Raw genomic sequence first — 18,282 nt, forward strand, 5'->3', positions numbered from 1 at the left:
GAATCCCCCGGAGTGCGCGAGTGTTGGTCTCCTGCACCCGGGGTAGGGAAAGTGTAAACACGCGCGCTCCGAAGGCGTCCTCCAGTGGGAGGTTGCCCAGGGCATGGTCGAGCTACGAGAGAAGAGAAAGGCTCTCTGCGTATTGTCTAAATTTTGCTTTGTCCTGACCAGCTACGCAGAGCCAACTTGGTATATACCCCCGTTCCCACCAATTAAGTTTCTGATCGTTGAAACACAAAATGCTTGACTAGCACTCGTTTGTGTGTTTTTTGTTTTGTTTTGTTTTAGAGCAAACGGTTGTGGCGCTGGGAGCCCCCCCCCCCCCCCCCGACCACCTAAGGACTGGGCTTAGGGCCGGGTGGCGGGCGAGTGCCCCGCAGCTGCCGCTTCCCTGGGGGAAGCTGTAAAGTGCGACGCGGAGCCGGGGGACGGGACGGACGCGGCGTGAGGTGGAGGGAGCGGCAGGGCTGGCCGGAAGGGAGAGGTTGAAAAGGAAAGGCCTAAAACGAGGAAGAGAGAGTTAGCACAACAGGCAGTACCTAGTTCCAGTTCTTGGTCCCCGGGGGTTGTGGCTGCGGCTGCCTTCATCGTCCTCAACCAAAACAAAGGAAAGTGCCACAGAGTGGTTCCTGGGGACCTTCAGTGCGGTCTCCACCTCGCCGACTTGGCTCATTTGTGTCCACTCCCTTCTCCAGCCCTCTACACTTGATGCTCTCGGATGAGTAGAAAGGAGCACAATTAGTAGAAAACACGAGCTTGGGAGCCTAGGGATTTGGGTTCTATTCCTGTCGTCCCCTGGTGACGACATCGGTACCTTGGGTTGTTCACGCTTTCGGTGCCAGAGTTCCTGGATCAATAGGAGATTACTATATTGCCCTCTGACAGAGATGTTGTCACGGTGCCGAATTCTGGATTAAGTATGTGCAGCGATGCGTTGTATCTGTAGTTAGGCAGTAACAGCTTGGAGTCATAAAGATCAGCACTATGAGTGCTCTGTGCTGATCTGGGGAGTGTTGTACTGGGGTCTTTAAAAAGACTGCCCCGCTACACCTGAAGCTTTATGAACAAGTTTTTAGGTACAATTACAACCAAGGACCATTGTGAATCAGAATCACCCCTGCTTTTGTTGACATGTAGATTTCTGTATTAGTAAGTGGTTTCCAAGATGCTTTCAATTGCTGGGCTTATTTTTTGTTTTGGAGGTTTGGAGGAAGGAAGCTTAACCATACCTTCCCACTTCTCTAAATACAGTGCTGATACGATGGGTCATTTCTCACCTATTTGAGGTATAGAAGAAGGTAGTTTTCACCTAGGAAGTGCTCTTTTTATGTTTTTTTTCTCCATATTTAGCCTGTCAGCCATACTTCAGATTAATGCAAATCCAGGTTCATAATGATATTATTGGTGTCTGCTGATGCTCATGTTTAAAGAATTAGAGCAAAAAAGCATATTTAAGAATTAGAGCAAAAAAGAGGCTCCAAAGTATATTTTACATAGTTTAGTCTGTAAATCAGAAGTTGTGTCTTCATTCTTATGGTGCATGAAGTTATGAAAATTTACTGACAGGACACTCTTTTATTAGATTTCCTGTTGATAAAATGTTAGGTAAAGATCTGTCAAATTATTTGACATGTGTTGCTTTCATGCATTGCTTGCAGCATCTGTGTTCTATATTCATTACCCCCTTAGCTGTAGCTGCCTCATTTTACCAGGGCAGTAGCAGTGTGACAAATTTATCTCTTCACATAAACTGATAAGTGAAACTGTACTTACACTTTTATTACTGCCCTCTGGTATCCATTGTTGGTGATCTCTGTGCTATAACCAGTCACAATTTCTTTAAAAGCTGACATTCTTTTTTTTTTATATAAGTTTACTTATTTATTTATTTTGAGAGAGACAGCATGAGTGGGGGAGGAAGAGAGAGAGAATCCCAAGTAGGCTTCGTGCTCCCAGCTGAGAGCCCAACCGCAGGGCTTGAACCCACAAAACCGCAAGTTCGTGACCTGAGCCGAAACCAAGAGGCTCAACTGAGCCACCCAGACGCCCCTAAAAGTCGACATTCTTATTAGTATCCCCTCCATGTGCCTTCTATGTAATAATCTATCATTATGTTGATTGTTACTTAATCAACTTTTATATAATGGAGAACATTAAATAAAAATAAAATTAGCATGATTTGAAACAACAAAAAAAGCCGACATTCATATTCATTTTGTAGCATGGTGTTGCCCTAAGGTTTATGAAAACAAAACATCATAGTAATGGGTGATCTAAAGCACTGAGGTGCGGATATTCATCTTACGGACAAACTGTCTGCCAGCCCATCATTTATAAGCTGATGTTTTTAAGATGTTTTAATAGCCTGTCATTTATATAGCACTTAGTTTATGCTAAGAGAAGAGTACAGTGGGTAGCAGAGAGCTTGTTTCCCAGGAGCTTGTCTGAGACTCCTCAATACCAGGTCAGGATGTCTCCTTAATGCTCCTTCAGTAATATCTCCTGTTGTGCCTAACACTGCAAAGGGCAAGAACTGTATTAAATAATGGTCCCTACAATGACTACACTGGCTAGCATTTATAGAAATAATTAAAAACACATATAATTTAAGTGTTTTGAGGGAATGCAGTGCTGCATACAGAGAAAATAATGAGCAGTAGGACCAAGGGTAGTTAGGTAGACTCTGGAGGGATTTAAGCTGAGCCTTGATGAATGAGGAGGATTTGGAGAGTAGGACAGCAATAAGGCATATGAAACAGGTGAGAGCGAGGGCACAGATAGAGAATTATTGTAACTTCTGTGGAGGACAGCGTTCAGCTTGACTTGTGTTGTTGGTCCTCGTTTGAGAGTACTGAAAAAGAAAATTAGGTGTGCTTACGCAGAACCTTGAGATGATTCCAGAGTAACAGTTAAGAAAGCACACCTAGGCTGGCTGGCTCAGTTGGTGGAGCGTGTGACTCTTGATCTTGGGGTCATGAGTTCAAGTCCCACTTGTGGTGTGGCGTTTACTTAATTTTTTTTAATAAAAAAAGGCACATAAACAAAACCTAACATGGTATATCATTCATATAAGCAACATAGTTCAGCAAGATACATTTGAAAACAATGATCAGAACTTAAATTTTTTGGGGGGGCGGGGTGGGCAGGGGAGTGAATCAGTACTATTGCCTGTAAGAGAACAGTTCACTAGGGCACCTGGCTGGCTTGCTCGGTGGAGCATGCAGCTCTTGATCTCAAAGTTGTAGGTTTGAGACCCATACTGGGCATAGAGATTCCTTAAAAACAAAATCTTAAAGAGAGAGAACAGTTGACCAAGTCGCCAGCCAGAGACTCCTATGATGTCCAAATTGCTAGTAAGTATGAATGGACTGTTAGTAAGAGAAGAATTGATCAGGATAGTGTCCACTGTACATCAACAAGGTGGATCAGCAGAAGTAGACGGGAAAGGCAGTAGAATATAGTGATTGGCTGGATGAACTTGAGCGTTAACAGCCAGGGGTTCTAAGTCCAGAGCCGCCATTTCCCAGCTGTGAGACTTCACGCAGATTACCTAATCTTTGTGGCTGATTTCCTTCCTTTGTGGAATGGGGACGATGATAGCACCTATCTTTCGAGTTGTGAGAACTAAATGAACTAAACGTTTTGACCTATCTGGAGCACTTAGTACCCCCTGGCACACAATAGGCCGTCACGAAATAGTAGTTCTTATTACCGGGGTAGTTAGCTAGAGTCATTGCTTCTTGAGGTGATAGTAAAGATTAAATGAGACAATACTTAGCATAGCAGTTGACACATTATTAAATGAATATTAAATGTTAGCTACAATTTTATTATTACCTATTAAAATGGTTGGCGATAGGTTTCGAAGATAGAGTTCCTAGGGCAAATTTGCACCTATCAGCATACTGATACACACACAAAGCAAAACTGATGTTTAGCTAAGACTCTGACTTCTCTATATTGGAAGCAGTTTAATTAAATCGGGTTAGTAACCTTAATTCTAGCCCCACACAGTCCCAGCTTCCTCCTCTCCCTGTGGGCTCTTGGAACTGAACCCTAATTACCATATTACCCCAGGCAAGCCTTATCAAATATGGCAGCTGGCTTTCCAAACACCATCAAAAACTGAGCAAGAGACAGATTCAGGGAATAAGAAGGAAGTAAAGACTTAACAAGGACTAAATATTGCTGATTGAAGGCATTTCTCCACTGTCATTCTGGAAATATATATACCCATTCAGAGAGGAGTACTTTAATCTAAAGAAGTCCTGTAGCCTCTCTCTCTTCTGAGAAGGCACATTTTGTACTCGGTAACCTTTGAGCTAGATGGACCTACTCCTCCCTCCAGAGCCTCTGCTAAGAGATAATTGCCTTTTGTCCTCTACATTTCTGTTCAACTTACTCTTGAAAGAATGCTTAGGATATTAACACTGCTTGATAGCTGTGCCATGTTTTTAAGCAAGCAGTCTGTGATAACTGTTTCCTAGACTTGAGAAAGCTGTCATCTCAGGGTTCCCTGACCCTAAGCCCAGCTGCCACTCCATCCCAGTTAGAAAAGGATTTCAGGTTTCCCTGGTATACATGGTTTGTAAATAGGCCCTGTTACTGTTTAAACAAGAGTCTGTCGCTATCAGAAATGTACTTTACATCATAGCACAGTACATAAACAAGCTCACCTGCATATCACACATGTAAACGTTATAAGTAACTATATGCAGTTCCCTGTGCTGTTTGTTTTCTCTTCTGTCCCTTTAAAAAAAAAATGCTGGTTATGACTCACTAAAATGTCTAAAAGTGCACTAATGACTTGGAATTTAAGTTGGAAACCACTGCTTTATAGCTCCCATGGTGTTTTGAAGAATTTATGCTATTCTAGAAACGTCTGAGAGGAAGGATAAATCTTAACCCCAGGAGGACTTAATTCTTGTGTGGCTGTGCAGAGGGGTGAGGAGGAAGAAGATAGATATCCAAGACCAAAGAATGCCAGGAAGCTCAAGAACAAGGCTATTGGGAATTTCTTTCCTGTAACTGGTAATAGCTACCTCCTCAGAACTGGGCTTCCCCGTGAACAAAAACAATTTCATGACAGTAGATTTAACACCCACTTATACCTCAGTTGAGGAAAACGCCGGGCGTAGATTTAGAATTCTTACTCCTACATTAAAACCTATCTACCCATCAAGGTTCTTGCTCGTATGCCAGTTTCTTCATCAAGCCTTCTCTGACATTCTTGCCACAGGTAATATATATAGTAGAGAAAGTGAATGAGCTTTGGAATCAGGCAGAATTGGGTCCAAGTCTCAACTCTCCCTGTGTGATACTGGACAACTACTTAAGCTCAATATTGGTGTCACCGAAATGGGGATAATGATCATTTTTCTTGCAGAATTGTTTTGAAGATCAAAGGAGATAACATCTATGAAGGCTCTTTATGTTGCCTTTACTCGCCAGACAACAGGCCTTCTCTAAGTGTTCATTTCCTTCATTCCTCTTGGTAATTACCGTCTCTTCAAAACATCCAGGAACTGTGTTTCTCCTAAGACCTCACTCTGCTTCATACTATAGCAGCAGGCATATTTTATCTACCCTCCAGGGACAGGCTCCTTGAGGATAGGGTCCATCGGTTATCTATATCTGCACATAATACACAGTATTTAGCAGAAGGCACTTACGAAATATTTTTTGACTTACCAAAGAATATCATCAAAGATAGTGTGGCCCTGTCAAAAAAAAAAAAAAAAGAACACCAAACATTTAGAAGTTCTGCACACAAATGTGGCAAACAACTAGATAAAAGCTTACAGTATAAAATAATTATGATAGGAGGGCACTGACCAGTAGGATTGTAAAGAATTTGTGACAGCTTATTATGACCGTATTCAGAGTTCATTCAATAAAATGAGCAGAGAACACTAATGCCAGAAGACAACAGCCCAGGTCTTCAAACATGAAGAAACTCAAACAGCACTACATGCCTGAGTTTTTCCTGAGTGACAAACTACGTGTAAGTGTGTGTTTATACGTATCAACATATACAACCACGAAGTCCGGCCAATTAGGAGGGAAATTAAATTTAAAACTAAGAAAGTGAATAATTTTGGTAAATAATTTATTCAACAAGTATTTATTTGGGTCAGACGCTCTTCTAGTTGCTTTGAATGTATCAGTGAACGTGGGGCACCTGGCTGGCTCAGTCAGCGGAGCGTGTGACGCTTGATCTTGAGGTTGGGGATTTGAGCCCCACACTGGATGTCGAGAGGACTTAAAAGTAAACTCTTTAATTAAAAAAAAGGAATCTATCAGTGAACAAAGTAAGTAAGCCTACTTGCCTGTGTGAAACCCAATTCCAAGTGAAATAGGAATTAATGATTTGAACATGTATCTTCACCAGTACTGAGCAACTATGGAAATTATGGTTACAGAATAGAATACGAATGTTATAAACCTGAGCAAAATAAACATAACTGAAAAATTGTGAAGAGGTCACAGAAAGCATGTGAATACTAGTTTTCATGAATTGTCTACTTTGTCTAAAATTGAAAAGTAGTTAAAAATATTAAGCCTAACAACTCCAACTTCTGACAGCTTTTGAGAATTTCCTTTCTTAACCTAGAAAAAGCTTTTAGAACACAACACCCTTCACGTTAAAGGAAAAAGTTTTCTACTTCATGTTCTTTTGTTGCATCAAATTCAAGTAAAATTCATTAAAATTAGAATATTTTCATTAAAAATGGCATCTATCATAGAGCAGTCAGGGTCAAACCAGAAACTGCTTCAAGTATTTTCAGTGAGGGAATTTAGCGCAAGGAATTGATTATACAGGTAAAGGAAAATCTAAGAAGCTAAATGAGATAATCCAGTGATTAGTACAAGAGCCAGAAGCCACTGAGGGTAGGCTGAGGGGACAAGGGGAGAAAGCAGCGTTACCTGAATCATAGGGAGCTAGAAAAAACACAGCCGCTGTCAAGAATAGAGCCCTCACTTCCCTCTTTCTTGTGCCCTCTAGTCTCCCAACAGTCTTTCATTAATTGACCCCAGCCAGATGTTAGCCAACATAGGAGCCCGGGATATGCAGCCTGGTAGGGTCAAAACCCCTGTGCTGATAGAGAGGGCAAGGAACGGTCACACAGGCCCTGCATTGAATATAGAGTACCATTTATTTTTATAAAAGCATTGCTACCTATCTCCCCGTAGAGATGTATAGATAGCTACATGTGCTGTTTACCTAGTAGCAATAACAGTTATTTATGGATAGACTGATTTTGAGTGATTCTGGCAACTTCATATTTTTCTGCACTGAGAATTTTTTTAGGTTGGATTTTTAAAAATTTTCATCCACATTTTGATGAGCTGAACCATCAATGAACATCGGTTTAAAACTATGGTAAATTTAGGCAGAGTTCTAGAATTATGTGCTTTCCAGTATTCTCACCATGTAATAATATGTCAGTTTCTGCAACTGATAAGCTTTTTTTTTAAATGTTTATTTATTTATTTAGAGTGGGAGAGAGAGTGTGTGCACGAGCAGAGGAGGGGCAGAGAGAGAGAGGAGGAGAGAGAGAATCTCAAGCAGGCTCTGCACTGCCAGCACAGAGCCCCAAGCAGGGCTCGAATCCATGAACCACGAGATCATGAGCTGAGCTGAAACCAAGAGTCAGAGACTTGACTGAGCCACCCAAGCATCTCAACTGATAAGCTTTCAGATTCTACTCAGGTGAGAAGCCTAAATTAAATCTGAGGCCAGTTAAGTATGCATTGTATTTTTGTAACAGCATTTCCCCCATTTCACTGGCAAATATTTTTGTATATCCCAAAGAGTTAACATGGTCACAATGCCATTATCACATTGTCTCTTCAAAAAGTCAGTGTCATTGGGGGAAAATGTGTAGGAGGGCTTTTCAGATTAATAAGACTAAAGAGCTGAACCAACTAAATGCAATGCTTAAAGCTTCATTTGATCCAGTGGAACTAGAATGTATTATGCTAAGCAAAATAAGTCAGAGAAAGACATATCATATGATTTCAATCATATGTGGAATTTAAGAAAAAAAAAACAGATGAACAAGGGGAAGAGAAGGAAAAATAAGACAAAAACAGAGAGGGAAGCAAACCATAAAACTCTTAATACAGAGAACCAACTGAGGGTTGCTAGAGGGGAGATGGGTGGAGCGATTAAATAGGTGATGGGCATTAAGGAAGACACTTGTGATGAGCACTGGGTGTTCTATGTAAGTGATGAATCACTAATTCTACTCCTGAAGCCATTATTACACTGTATGTTAACTAACTGGGATTTAAATTTAAAAAAATATTTTTTAAAAATCTTCATTTGATCCAAATTCAGAGGGGAACAGGTATAAAAGATATTGGGGAAATTTCAATATGACTTGGCTGAAAGATGACATAAGGGAATTATTTTCTTAAGTGTAATAATGATGTTTTGGTTAGGAGATGTATGCTGACAGGGACAGGATACCATGATGTCCACAAGTTACTTTGAAAAGAAGTATGTAGCTAGGTAGGCATGTAGACGTATAGATATGGCAAATGTGGTAATTAATGAGTCTAAGTGATATACTGTTGTGTTCTTTCAACTTTTCTGGTGTTTAAAATACTATATAATGAAAAGTTAGAAAAAAAATGAGACAGACTCATTTGCAATAAAAACAAATGTAAGCAATAAAAGCAATTAAAATAATGTCTGGTGTTAGGGACTGAATGTTTGTATTCCCCACCCCAGATTCAAATGTTGAAGCTCTAACCCCCCAGTGTGTTGGTGTTTGGAGGTAAAGCCTTTGGGAGGTAATCAGGATTAGATGAGGTCATGAGAGTGGGGCCCTTACGATGGGATCAGTATCTTTACAAGAAGAATCCCCAGAGAGTGTGTTCCTTCCCTCGTCACACACATACACCAGTGAAAGGCAACGTGAGCCCACAGTGAGAGGGAAGCCAGGAAGAGGGCTCTCACCAGGGCCTGACCATGCTGGCATGCTGATCTCAGACTTCCAGAACAGTGAGGAAATAAATTTCTGTTGTTTAAGCCAGCCAGTCTGCCGTGTTTTGTTACGGCAGCCCCAGCTGACGAGTGTAGATTTAGGTATCAGGACGTGGGTGCTGCTATAACAGATACCTAAACGTGTGGAAGTGGCTTTGGCAGCTTTAGAAGAACTTTGAAGTGCACAGTAGACACATGGACGCTAAGGGCAGTTCTGGTGAGGTCGCAGACAAATGAACGTGTTATTGGAGGAATATGTTTACAGGAGACAAGGCAATCCTTTGTAAAGTGACAGTTTGGCTACACTGTGGTTGGGTGTTTTGTAGAAGGTAGAACTTGCAAGTGATGAGACCGGGTAGTTAGCTCAGGAGATCCCCAAGCAGCTATGAAAGGAGCAGCTCGCTTCTTCCTGACTGCTCCTAGTGACGTGCAAAATGAGAGAGATGGAGTCGTTAGGCAAAAGGGAACCGGAAAAGGAAGATTTGGGAAGCTCTCAGCCTGTCCGTGTTGCGTAAAATGAGAACTGGTTTTGAAGTGATCACTAAAGGTGCGGCTGAACAGCCGTTAGATACAGATCATCGGTACAACAGTTTATGGACTTAGCCATCTCAACGAAGCCTCACGTAGAGATGGGATCGTACCAGCCGAGGCTCTGCTGGCGTGAGCGGAAGGGAAGGGAGAAGACAAGATGGAATGAGGGGTGGCTGTCGGGCTTCTTGGATTTACAGCACGAGACCATGGAGCCATTTGGCCGTGGATGTGTGTGCGGTCCTTCAAGAACAGGGAAGAAGGACCGCACAGGGGATTTCAGAGATCATTAAGGCTGCTACTCCACAGGCGAGGCCTCGTTTTCAAAGGGCGGGACCGCTCAGCAGTGCTGCCTAGACAGTGCCGTCACGGAGAGCCACGTGGGCAGGGCTGCTCCGTGGCGGGGAGGGGGAGAGGGGGCGGTGATACGGTGACACTGCCACCTCAGTGGACCTGGAGGGCGGGCAGAGCATTGAGCCAAAGTCGATTATTCTCCAGCTTTAAGATCTAATGGAGTTTGCCTGGCTAAGTTTTGGGCTTGCTTGAGACCCATCACCCCTTCCTTCTTTCCTGTTTCTCCCTCTGGAAATGGGAATGTCTGTCCTCTGCCCGTCCCCCATTGTGTTTTGAAAGCGTGTGACTCGTCTGGTTTCCCGTGTTCACAGCCAGAGGGGAAAATCACCTCAGGATGAATCCTATCTAGAGGCTCACGCCTACCTGATCTAGATGATATTTGGATGCAACTCTGGGCTTTAGACTTCAGAGCTGACAGAATGAGGCAGGACTTGAGAGTTGTTGGGATGGAATAAATGTATTTTGCATGCGACAGGGATGTGGATTTTGGTGGTCCAGTGGCAGAATGTTATGGACTGAATATCTGTGCCCTCTCCAAAGTCATACTGAACTCCTATCCTCCAGTGCGATGGTGTTTGGAGTGGGGCCTTTGAAGGGTAGTTAGGATTAGATTGAGGTCCTGAGGGTAGGGCCCTGGTGATGGGATTAGTAACCTTATATGAAGAGACAGCAGAGAACTTGCTCTCTTTCTCTCCTGGTACACGCACTCAGGAAAGGCTCTGTGAGCCGGAAAGAGAGCTCTCACCGGAACCCAACCAACCTGCACCCAGTTCTCGGACCTCTAGCGTCCAGAACTGTGAGGAAATGAATTCTGCTGTGTAAGCCATAGTGTTTTATCATGGCAGCCCCAGCTGACGAAGACATCTGGGAATGACCTAACTTTTCCGAGTTACACAGAAAAGCCCTGACGGCACCATAAGGTCCGCTCCACAGAAAAAGTCCTCATGAGTGCATCGGACTTCTCACTGAGATGCTAGAGAGTGATACACTCTTCCCTTGTCAGGAATAAAGACGCCAGGTTGTCAGCGTCTGAGCTTTCTGATTTGATGTGTGGGGAGGGAGACTATCCATCCTTCTTCACCCTACTTTAGTTGTCCCACTTGCTGTGAATATTTGCTTCTCTCTCATGATGAAAGGCAATAAAAATGATGGCTTGGTCTGCCTGCATCGTGGACACCAGAGGAATTTAGGACCCAGAAGAATGAATCCTGTCTGCCCAGTGGCCCATGCGGGACGTTTCTTTGGCCCCTTCTTAATGCCTCAAGGGACAACGGAGCTACTTCCTTGGAATGTGTTAGTACCTAACGAAGTACTACGTACCTAAGTCTTCAGCCACCTCCTAGGTGCTACCCCACACCATCAACATCACCTCCCAATATATACACACATTGTACTGAAATCTCTCATTAATAGAATTTACTCGGTGTTTTGGCTCAGTTGTTAAGGGCTTGGACTCGGGAATTGTAGCTCTGCCATTTACTTCCTGAGAGGCAACTCTCAAGTTTTCCTTGTCTCAGTCTCTGTATTTTGCAAAATGGGAATAGTTGTTCCCTCCTCTTAGTTTTGTTTTGGAGATTAAATGAGCCAATGAATTTAAATAGATTGGCATCACCTCTAACACCATGCCTAACAAATAATAGAAAGCTTACCGAGTGTTTGGGCCTCCTGGGTGGCTCAGTTAAGCGTCTGACTCTTGATCTCAGCCCAGGTCTTGATCTCAGGATTGTGAGTTCAAGCCTGCATTGGGCTCTGCACCGGATGTGGAGCCCTACATTCAAAACACAAAAGACAAAAACAAAACAAAACTTGGTGTTAGCCCCCTTCATCTTCATCACTACCTTTGCCAGGTAGATAAAAATCCTAGACTCTAAGCTGTTTAGGAGATGATGTCCACTAGGTGGCACCAACCACAGGTAAATAAAATCTCCCACATAACACTATTTCATAAGTAAGTTCGGAAGTCCCGTGAGGAGACCAATAAAACTGTAGTGGTGATAAGGCGATGTACATATATAGATGTAAATGCAGTTTGCCCCCCAAACTAAGTGTTTGACTCATAATAATGTCCTGAAGCAATTGTCTAAAACCAGTACAAGTCAAATCGTTTTGGTTTGATTCCCTGACCGCAGGAGATTCTGATGCTGGGGATCAGCAGAGAAACTTTGAAAAACCCTCCTATTCTGTTTCCAGGTACAGCGGAGTGACGCTTGGTCAGGTTTAGGTAACAACTGGGGCTTTTGTTTTGCAGACCTCTGTTTCTCCAGCTCTTGTTCTGCTGAGGTGACATGATCGGAGGACCCTGCGGAAGGCCAGAGACTTTGCTCTGTGGGAGGGACCTTCTGCAAGGACAGAGAAGGGAAACGACAGAAGTGACATGGGGACAGAAACTTGGTTGGAAGTACGGAAGTGTTCAAATGGGGTTTTAGCAGATTTTTCCATGTGATAGGGAATATCAGTAGTGCTTTTGCAATGAGATCTGCTTTTCTGACATCTGAGAAAATGACCTCAAGGTACAGCAAGAACAAAATGGCCTGGACATTTGAGTTACAACACTTTTTTTACTTTCTTGTCATTCTTTTCTGTTATCCCTAAGCCTTCAAATAAAATGTTTCAGATTTCTTAGTTATATTTTGGGGAAAAAAGGGAGAGGTTTGTGTCCATCTTTGGAATTTTTAGACCAGTTGGAACTGAGCTACAGAAGTAGGGTGCTAAGAGTTTGTGAGATGTGAGGGCACTCCATGAGGATCCTCACCTGTACTCAGAGACAGCAGATAAAAGCCTGGAATCCCTACAGTTCCACGGGATGCAAGAGTTTGTCATTTGGGTATCAAAGAGCAGCACAATCCCAGACAACTGGCCATGGTAATACACTAGGCCGGTGGAAAACCTCAGGGCTGCAGGTGAATCCAGAACAGGGAGGAGTTGACAGATGACGCATAAGTGGGCAGAAGTGAAGAGGGTCTGTAAACAAATGTGGAACCAAATTAAATTGGGGAAGAGGGCAAGTTGAAAAGAGCAGTTTGGAAAGGTCGCGCTTCAGCTCTTTGCGTTTGGAAAGATGATAGAGGCCACTGGCGGGCCCCCAACCCGTCCTTCGTTTCTGTCCCAGGGGAAAGGGAATTCCTGGTTCTATACATGCCAGATCTCCTCTTGTCCACACACCATCAGCTATCATTTCTAAGCCCCCTCAGTTCTTTCTTTGCTGGCTCTGTTCTCTACACATACAAAAGATGTTAAAGTCTCTACCTTTTTAAAAAAATTTTTTTAACGTTTATTTTTTGAGACAGAGAGAGACAGAGCATGAATGGGGAGGGTCAGAGAGAGAGGGAGACAGGATCCGAAACAGGCTTCAGGCTCTGAACTGTCAGCACAGAGCCTGACACGGGGCTCGAAGCCACGGACCACGAGATCATGACCTGAGCCGAAGTCGGACACCCAACTGACTGAGCCACCCAGGCGCCCCATTAAAGTCTCTACCTTTTAAAACAAAGCAAAAACTCTTGTCATTTTGCACCTCCTAGTTTACTGTCTTGTTTTCTTCCCTTTGCTGCCAGCCTCTAGAAAGAGCAGTCTCCCCGGTTCCACTTAACTGTTCCTTCCCTGCACTGTGGCCATTTTGCCAACACCTGACTGCAAATGCTCCCTCTGAGATTACCGGTGAACTTCATGTCAAAATCACCGGGGAGTTTTCAGCCTGATCTAACTAAGCTATCCACAATACTTGCAACTTTGTTTATTTATTGTATAAATAATGAAATAATGTATGTTATATAATTATACATATTATAGCATAAATAAAATAATTTATGTAAGATTGTGTAAATACAACTTCAGTAATTATTGAGCACCTACTATGTGTTTGGCACCATTCTAGGCCCTGTGATGTATAGATAGACGAGGTCCTGTCTCAAGGGGGTACCCAGGTTGTAACATCATAGTTGTCTGTCCCGGGGCCATGTCGAGGGAGATGGTGAGCCCATGACTTTGAGGTGCCAAACTTTGACTAACTCCTCTGCTTGCTTCACAATCTGAATTTCAGACTGCTTGCTCAAATGTTATTTTCATCATATCGACAACTCTCTTATCAACACACTATCATACAATTGGTGAAAATGTGATACTTTGGAAGGAAATAACCACCACTTATGCTTGCCAATCCACATCCCTTCCCCCAGCTAAGCTTTCCTATATCTTCCAGTAGCTTGCTTTGTGTTGGGGCTGGGGACTCACAGTATACATTATACATCTAATTAATAATTAGAATTGTAAATGCTGTCGCATTGCTTGGCCTTTTGTAAGATCAAGTGTTGAATTGTAAATGCTGCGAAGGAAACAGCAGGGCAGTGTGACGTGAAGCGTTGCTATAATCTGAATGTTCATGTCCCCCCCCAAATTCATATGTTGAAATCCTAACCCCCAAGGTGATGGTGTTAGGAGATGGGACCTTTGGGAGGCGACAAGGTCTGAGGGCAGAACCCTCACGAATAGGAATAGTGCTCTTAGTACAAGATCCCACAAAGATCCCTTGCCCCTGTCCACCATGTAAACACACAATGAAAAGCCACTAGACCACGTTAAGTGCTAACGGCTCTAATTCAACAGACAGGAGTGGAGATACGGAAGGGGCAGGGATCCATCCCCCCGGTCGGAGGAGTTTGCTCTGACAAGTTCAGAAGAAGGACACGTACCCTTTCAAGCTCTTCCCCTTAGGTGTAAGAACGTCACTCTTGATTCTTCCCTTCTTCTACGGTTGTGTCTTGTCTCCTTTTCAGACCCCTCTTTAATTTTGGTCGGCGGCAGGGTTCTGTCCACAACTGTCTGAATTGTCCTCTGCATCCTCCTTAGATCATCTTCTCCCCAACCACACCAGCCTAGACCCCTGTCCTGGACTTCCCACTCTCAGACCCAAATATATACATAGATATTTTTTAAATCTCCCAAACTCTTTTTCGTTTGTTTATTTTTGTTTCTTTTGAGAGGGAGATACAGAGCAAGCAGGGAGGGGCAGAGAGAGAGGGAGACAGAATCCCAAGCAGGCTCTGCCCCATTAGCACAGAGCCGATGCGGGGCTCAAACTCATGAACCATGAGATCATGACCTGAGCAGGAATCAAGAGCCAGACATCCCACTGAGTGAGCCACCCAGGCACCCCAAAATCTCCCCAAATTCCATCCCTAGCCCAGATCTGTCCTCTGACATTTTCTTTTAGCTGCTTATTTGACACCCACTTGGATAGAGGCATCTTGAATTTAATGTCCAATATTGGAATTTTTCAGTCATCCCTACACACACACACACACACACACACACACAAAACACAGCACTGACAGGGAGGGAGGGGGAATGTGTTCATTGATGGGCCATGTTTCAACTCTCTTCATAACCTGTACCCCATTCCTTTTTTTTTTTCAACGTTTATTTATTTTTTGGGGGACAGAGAGAGACAGAGCATGAACGGGAGAGGGGCAGAGAGAGAGGGAGACACAGAATCGGAAACAGGCTCCAGGCTCTGAGCCATCAGCCCAGAGCCCGACGCGGGGCTCGAACTCACGGACCGCGAGATCGTGACCTGGCTGAAGTCAGACGCTTAACCGACTGCACCACCCAGGCGCCCCTCCCATTCCTTTTTTTTTTAAGTAATGTCTACACCCACGATAGGGCTCAAACTCATGACCCCGAGATCAAGACTCACATGCTCTACCAACTGAGCCAGCCAGGAGCCCCCTTTTTTTATGTACCCCATTCTTTGATACAAACTTTGGAAGTTTTTTCATTCTTTTTTTAAATTTTTTAATGTTTATTTTTGACAGAGAGAGACAGAGAGAGACAGAGCATGAGCGGGGGAGGGGCAGAGAGAGAGAGGGAGATGCAGAATCTGAAACAGGCTCCAGGCTCTGAGCTGTCAGCACAGAGCCCGGCACGGGGCTCAAACTCACAGAGTGCAAGATCATGACCTGAGCTGAGGTCAGCCGCTCAACCAACTGAGCCACCCAGGTGCCCCAGAAGTTTTTCATTCTTATGTAAAGTATCATAGTGACAGCACTAGTGCTTTACTAATAAGTGTATTTCTAGCTCTCCTTGCTTTCCTAGACATTTGGGAGAATTATATTTATCCATCTCTTTGAAGGGAGGCTGGGTGATGGCAGTTACTCTGGCCACTGGAATATGAGGGGAAATTACACATCTCGCATGTGGGTGGGAATATTTAGGGACAGGTGCACAATTTCTCTTTGCTGTTTTTCTTTCTCTTTTTCTTTTTTTTTTCCCCCTTTCTTTGTCCCAAAGTTATCATGTGTTGAGATACAGATCCCTAAGATCAAAGCAGCCTGGAATGCTGAGCCATCACGTGCAGGAAAATTGCCCAGAGACTCATTTGGACCTGTAGCAAACTTTGAGCAAGGAAAAAAACAAAAACGAAAACAAAAAAATCTCTGTTATATAAGTCACCGAGTTTTTTGCTATTTTTAGTTCTGAGGTGTGTGCATGTTGTGTGTGTTGTTTAGGTTATGGCTGGGTAATCGAACCTATCCTGATGATATAAAGGCTATGCAAATGCATGTTGCAGACAAATCTCTTCCAGCCCCTGCTTCCAATTCGCTAACCACCCCTAAGCCTCTCCTAATAGAAATTCTGCAACTGTCCGTGCCCCCAAACTGTCCCTCTTCACCTCTCTCCAACATCATTTATCATCACCATCCACTTAGTTGCAGGGATTATCTTAATGCCTCCCCCTTCTTCACTCCCACAGTCCGATCACCGAGTTTCTTGAAGTGTGTCTGAAATTTGTTCTGGACATCTGGAGTAGCCTTCCTGTTCCTGCTCCCGGTCTTGGGATATATGTGATACTGTCAAACTCAGAAGTTAATAAAAGGTCCGCAGTAAAACTGCCTCACACCCTTGTCCCTCAGCCACCTAGTTTCTCTGCCTATCGGTAACCCGAATGACCAGATCCTTGTGGATCCCTTCAGATACAGCTGCACATAGAAACAAGTCAATTTATCTCTCAGAGTAATCTTCCGGAAACACAAAACTGACCATCCCCCAGTTTAAAACCTTTAAGTGCTTTCCCATTACAGCTTCTTGAAGGCTTAGGACCCTACATTAGCAGTCCCCTCAGTCCTGCTGACCTCCTCTCAATTCCAGACAACCATCTTCTCGGTTGAAATCATTCCCGCCTCTGGGCTCTTAGGCTGTTCCCTCTGCTGGGACGGTTTCCCCACAGATCCGCACACGCTCATTCTTTCCTTACACGTTACTCCTCAGAGAGTGCACAGCCTTCCCACCCCTGTTCTTCATCGCAGAAGTCCCTCCATTTGTTGCCTCCAAGCTTCTACCACAAGTAGTCACCATATATTTGACACCATATGTTTACTTGTGTATTGACCCTCTCTCAATTTAGAGTCTAAGTTCCGTGAGGGGAGAAATTGTGTCTGTTCTGTTTGGTTCACCATCACTATCTACCCAGCTTCTGGTTCTGTGGACGTCACAACATAGGTGCACAATAAACACTTGATGCATGCATGAATGAATGCGTGAATGGATGAATAAGGAACTAATGGGAAGACTAGTGTCCTGATAAAAAGGCAAATGAAACCAAAAAAAGAAACTACCCTCAACTACTTAAGTAGGCAGATTTGCTCTCCGTCTTGTTTCTTCCCCGACTATAGACTTTAGATTTTTATCCTGAGCTTCCTCACTGTGCGGTTGGCCGTGTCGCTGGTTAGGCCAGCCTCCCAATACAGAAAAGAGAAGGTAAGGGAGAGAAGAGCAAAAAAACATCACTCCCAAAGGGTCAGAGCCTCGAGCTTTCTGGGAAGAAGTGGCAGCAGGCACAGAGCGCTTTGCCAGACCTTGTATTTTGTCAGGGACGTTTAATAAGTGGTTTAAACAGAAATATGAAGCCAACACTTCTCCCTTTGTTTTAGAGACCAGAAGTTCTTTTTTTTTTTTTTCCTTTTTAACAAGCGAGCAACACCAGAAAAGACAGTGACTCCCACACAGAAATGGCAACACGTTTGTAAGGAACGTTGACTCCACAGTCTCCAATCAGTATCCGCTTCTGCCTTAAACATTTTGATATGGCACATGTTTTCCTAATCATAAAAGTAATGAGGCATGACTTTTATGATTACATTTAGTCATTATTGATAACAGAACGCTCGAGTTGCCTTCAGGATAAACGAGAGAAATAAAAATCACATCCCTGAACAAGCTTTTTAAGTCACAAAAGCTAATTAATGCGTCTGCTTTCATCTGTTACTCTCTCCTTGGAAACTAAACAACAAAGCTGCATTCACCTCTACTTTAATTTCACCTTCGGAATTTATCTCTAGGTGTCCAGGTCAGCTGATTGGATTAGCTAGGTAATGTGACCCAGCCATTTGGCCTTTATCTCTTACCAGAGC

The 18,282-nt window shown here is 43.5% G+C and overlaps 1 protein-coding gene and 1 long non-coding RNA gene across 3 annotated transcripts in view; one reads left to right on the plus strand and one right to left on the minus strand.

Annotated features, from left to right (window-relative positions):
• The window catches only part of CBLL1 (Cbl proto-oncogene like 1), a 19,312-nt gene extending 18,690 nt beyond the window's left edge, over positions 1–622 (minus strand). For both annotated transcript variants that reach the window (XM_047848048.1, XM_047848041.1), the window contains exon 1: positions 540–622. In XM_047848048.1, the coding sequence (XP_047704004.1) occupies positions 540–588 (49 nt within the window). In that variant the 5' untranslated portion in view covers positions 589–622. The remainder of the gene's footprint in view (positions 1–539) is intronic.
• Positions 1–13,092, plus strand: part of LOC125159570 (uncharacterized) — a 13,366-nt gene extending 274 nt beyond the window's left edge. The window contains exon 2 of the long non-coding RNA XR_007149821.1: positions 12,126–13,092. This is a non-coding gene — a long non-coding RNA (uncharacterized LOC125159570). The remainder of the gene's footprint in view (positions 1–12,125) is intronic.
• The last annotated feature ends 5,190 nt before the right edge of the window (positions 13,093–18,282 follow it).

Source organism: Prionailurus viverrinus, chromosome A2 (assembly GCF_022837055.1).
Source record: "Prionailurus viverrinus isolate Anna chromosome A2, UM_Priviv_1.0, whole genome shotgun sequence".
Classification (NCBI taxonomy): domain Eukaryota; kingdom Metazoa; phylum Chordata; class Mammalia; order Carnivora; family Felidae; genus Prionailurus; species Prionailurus viverrinus.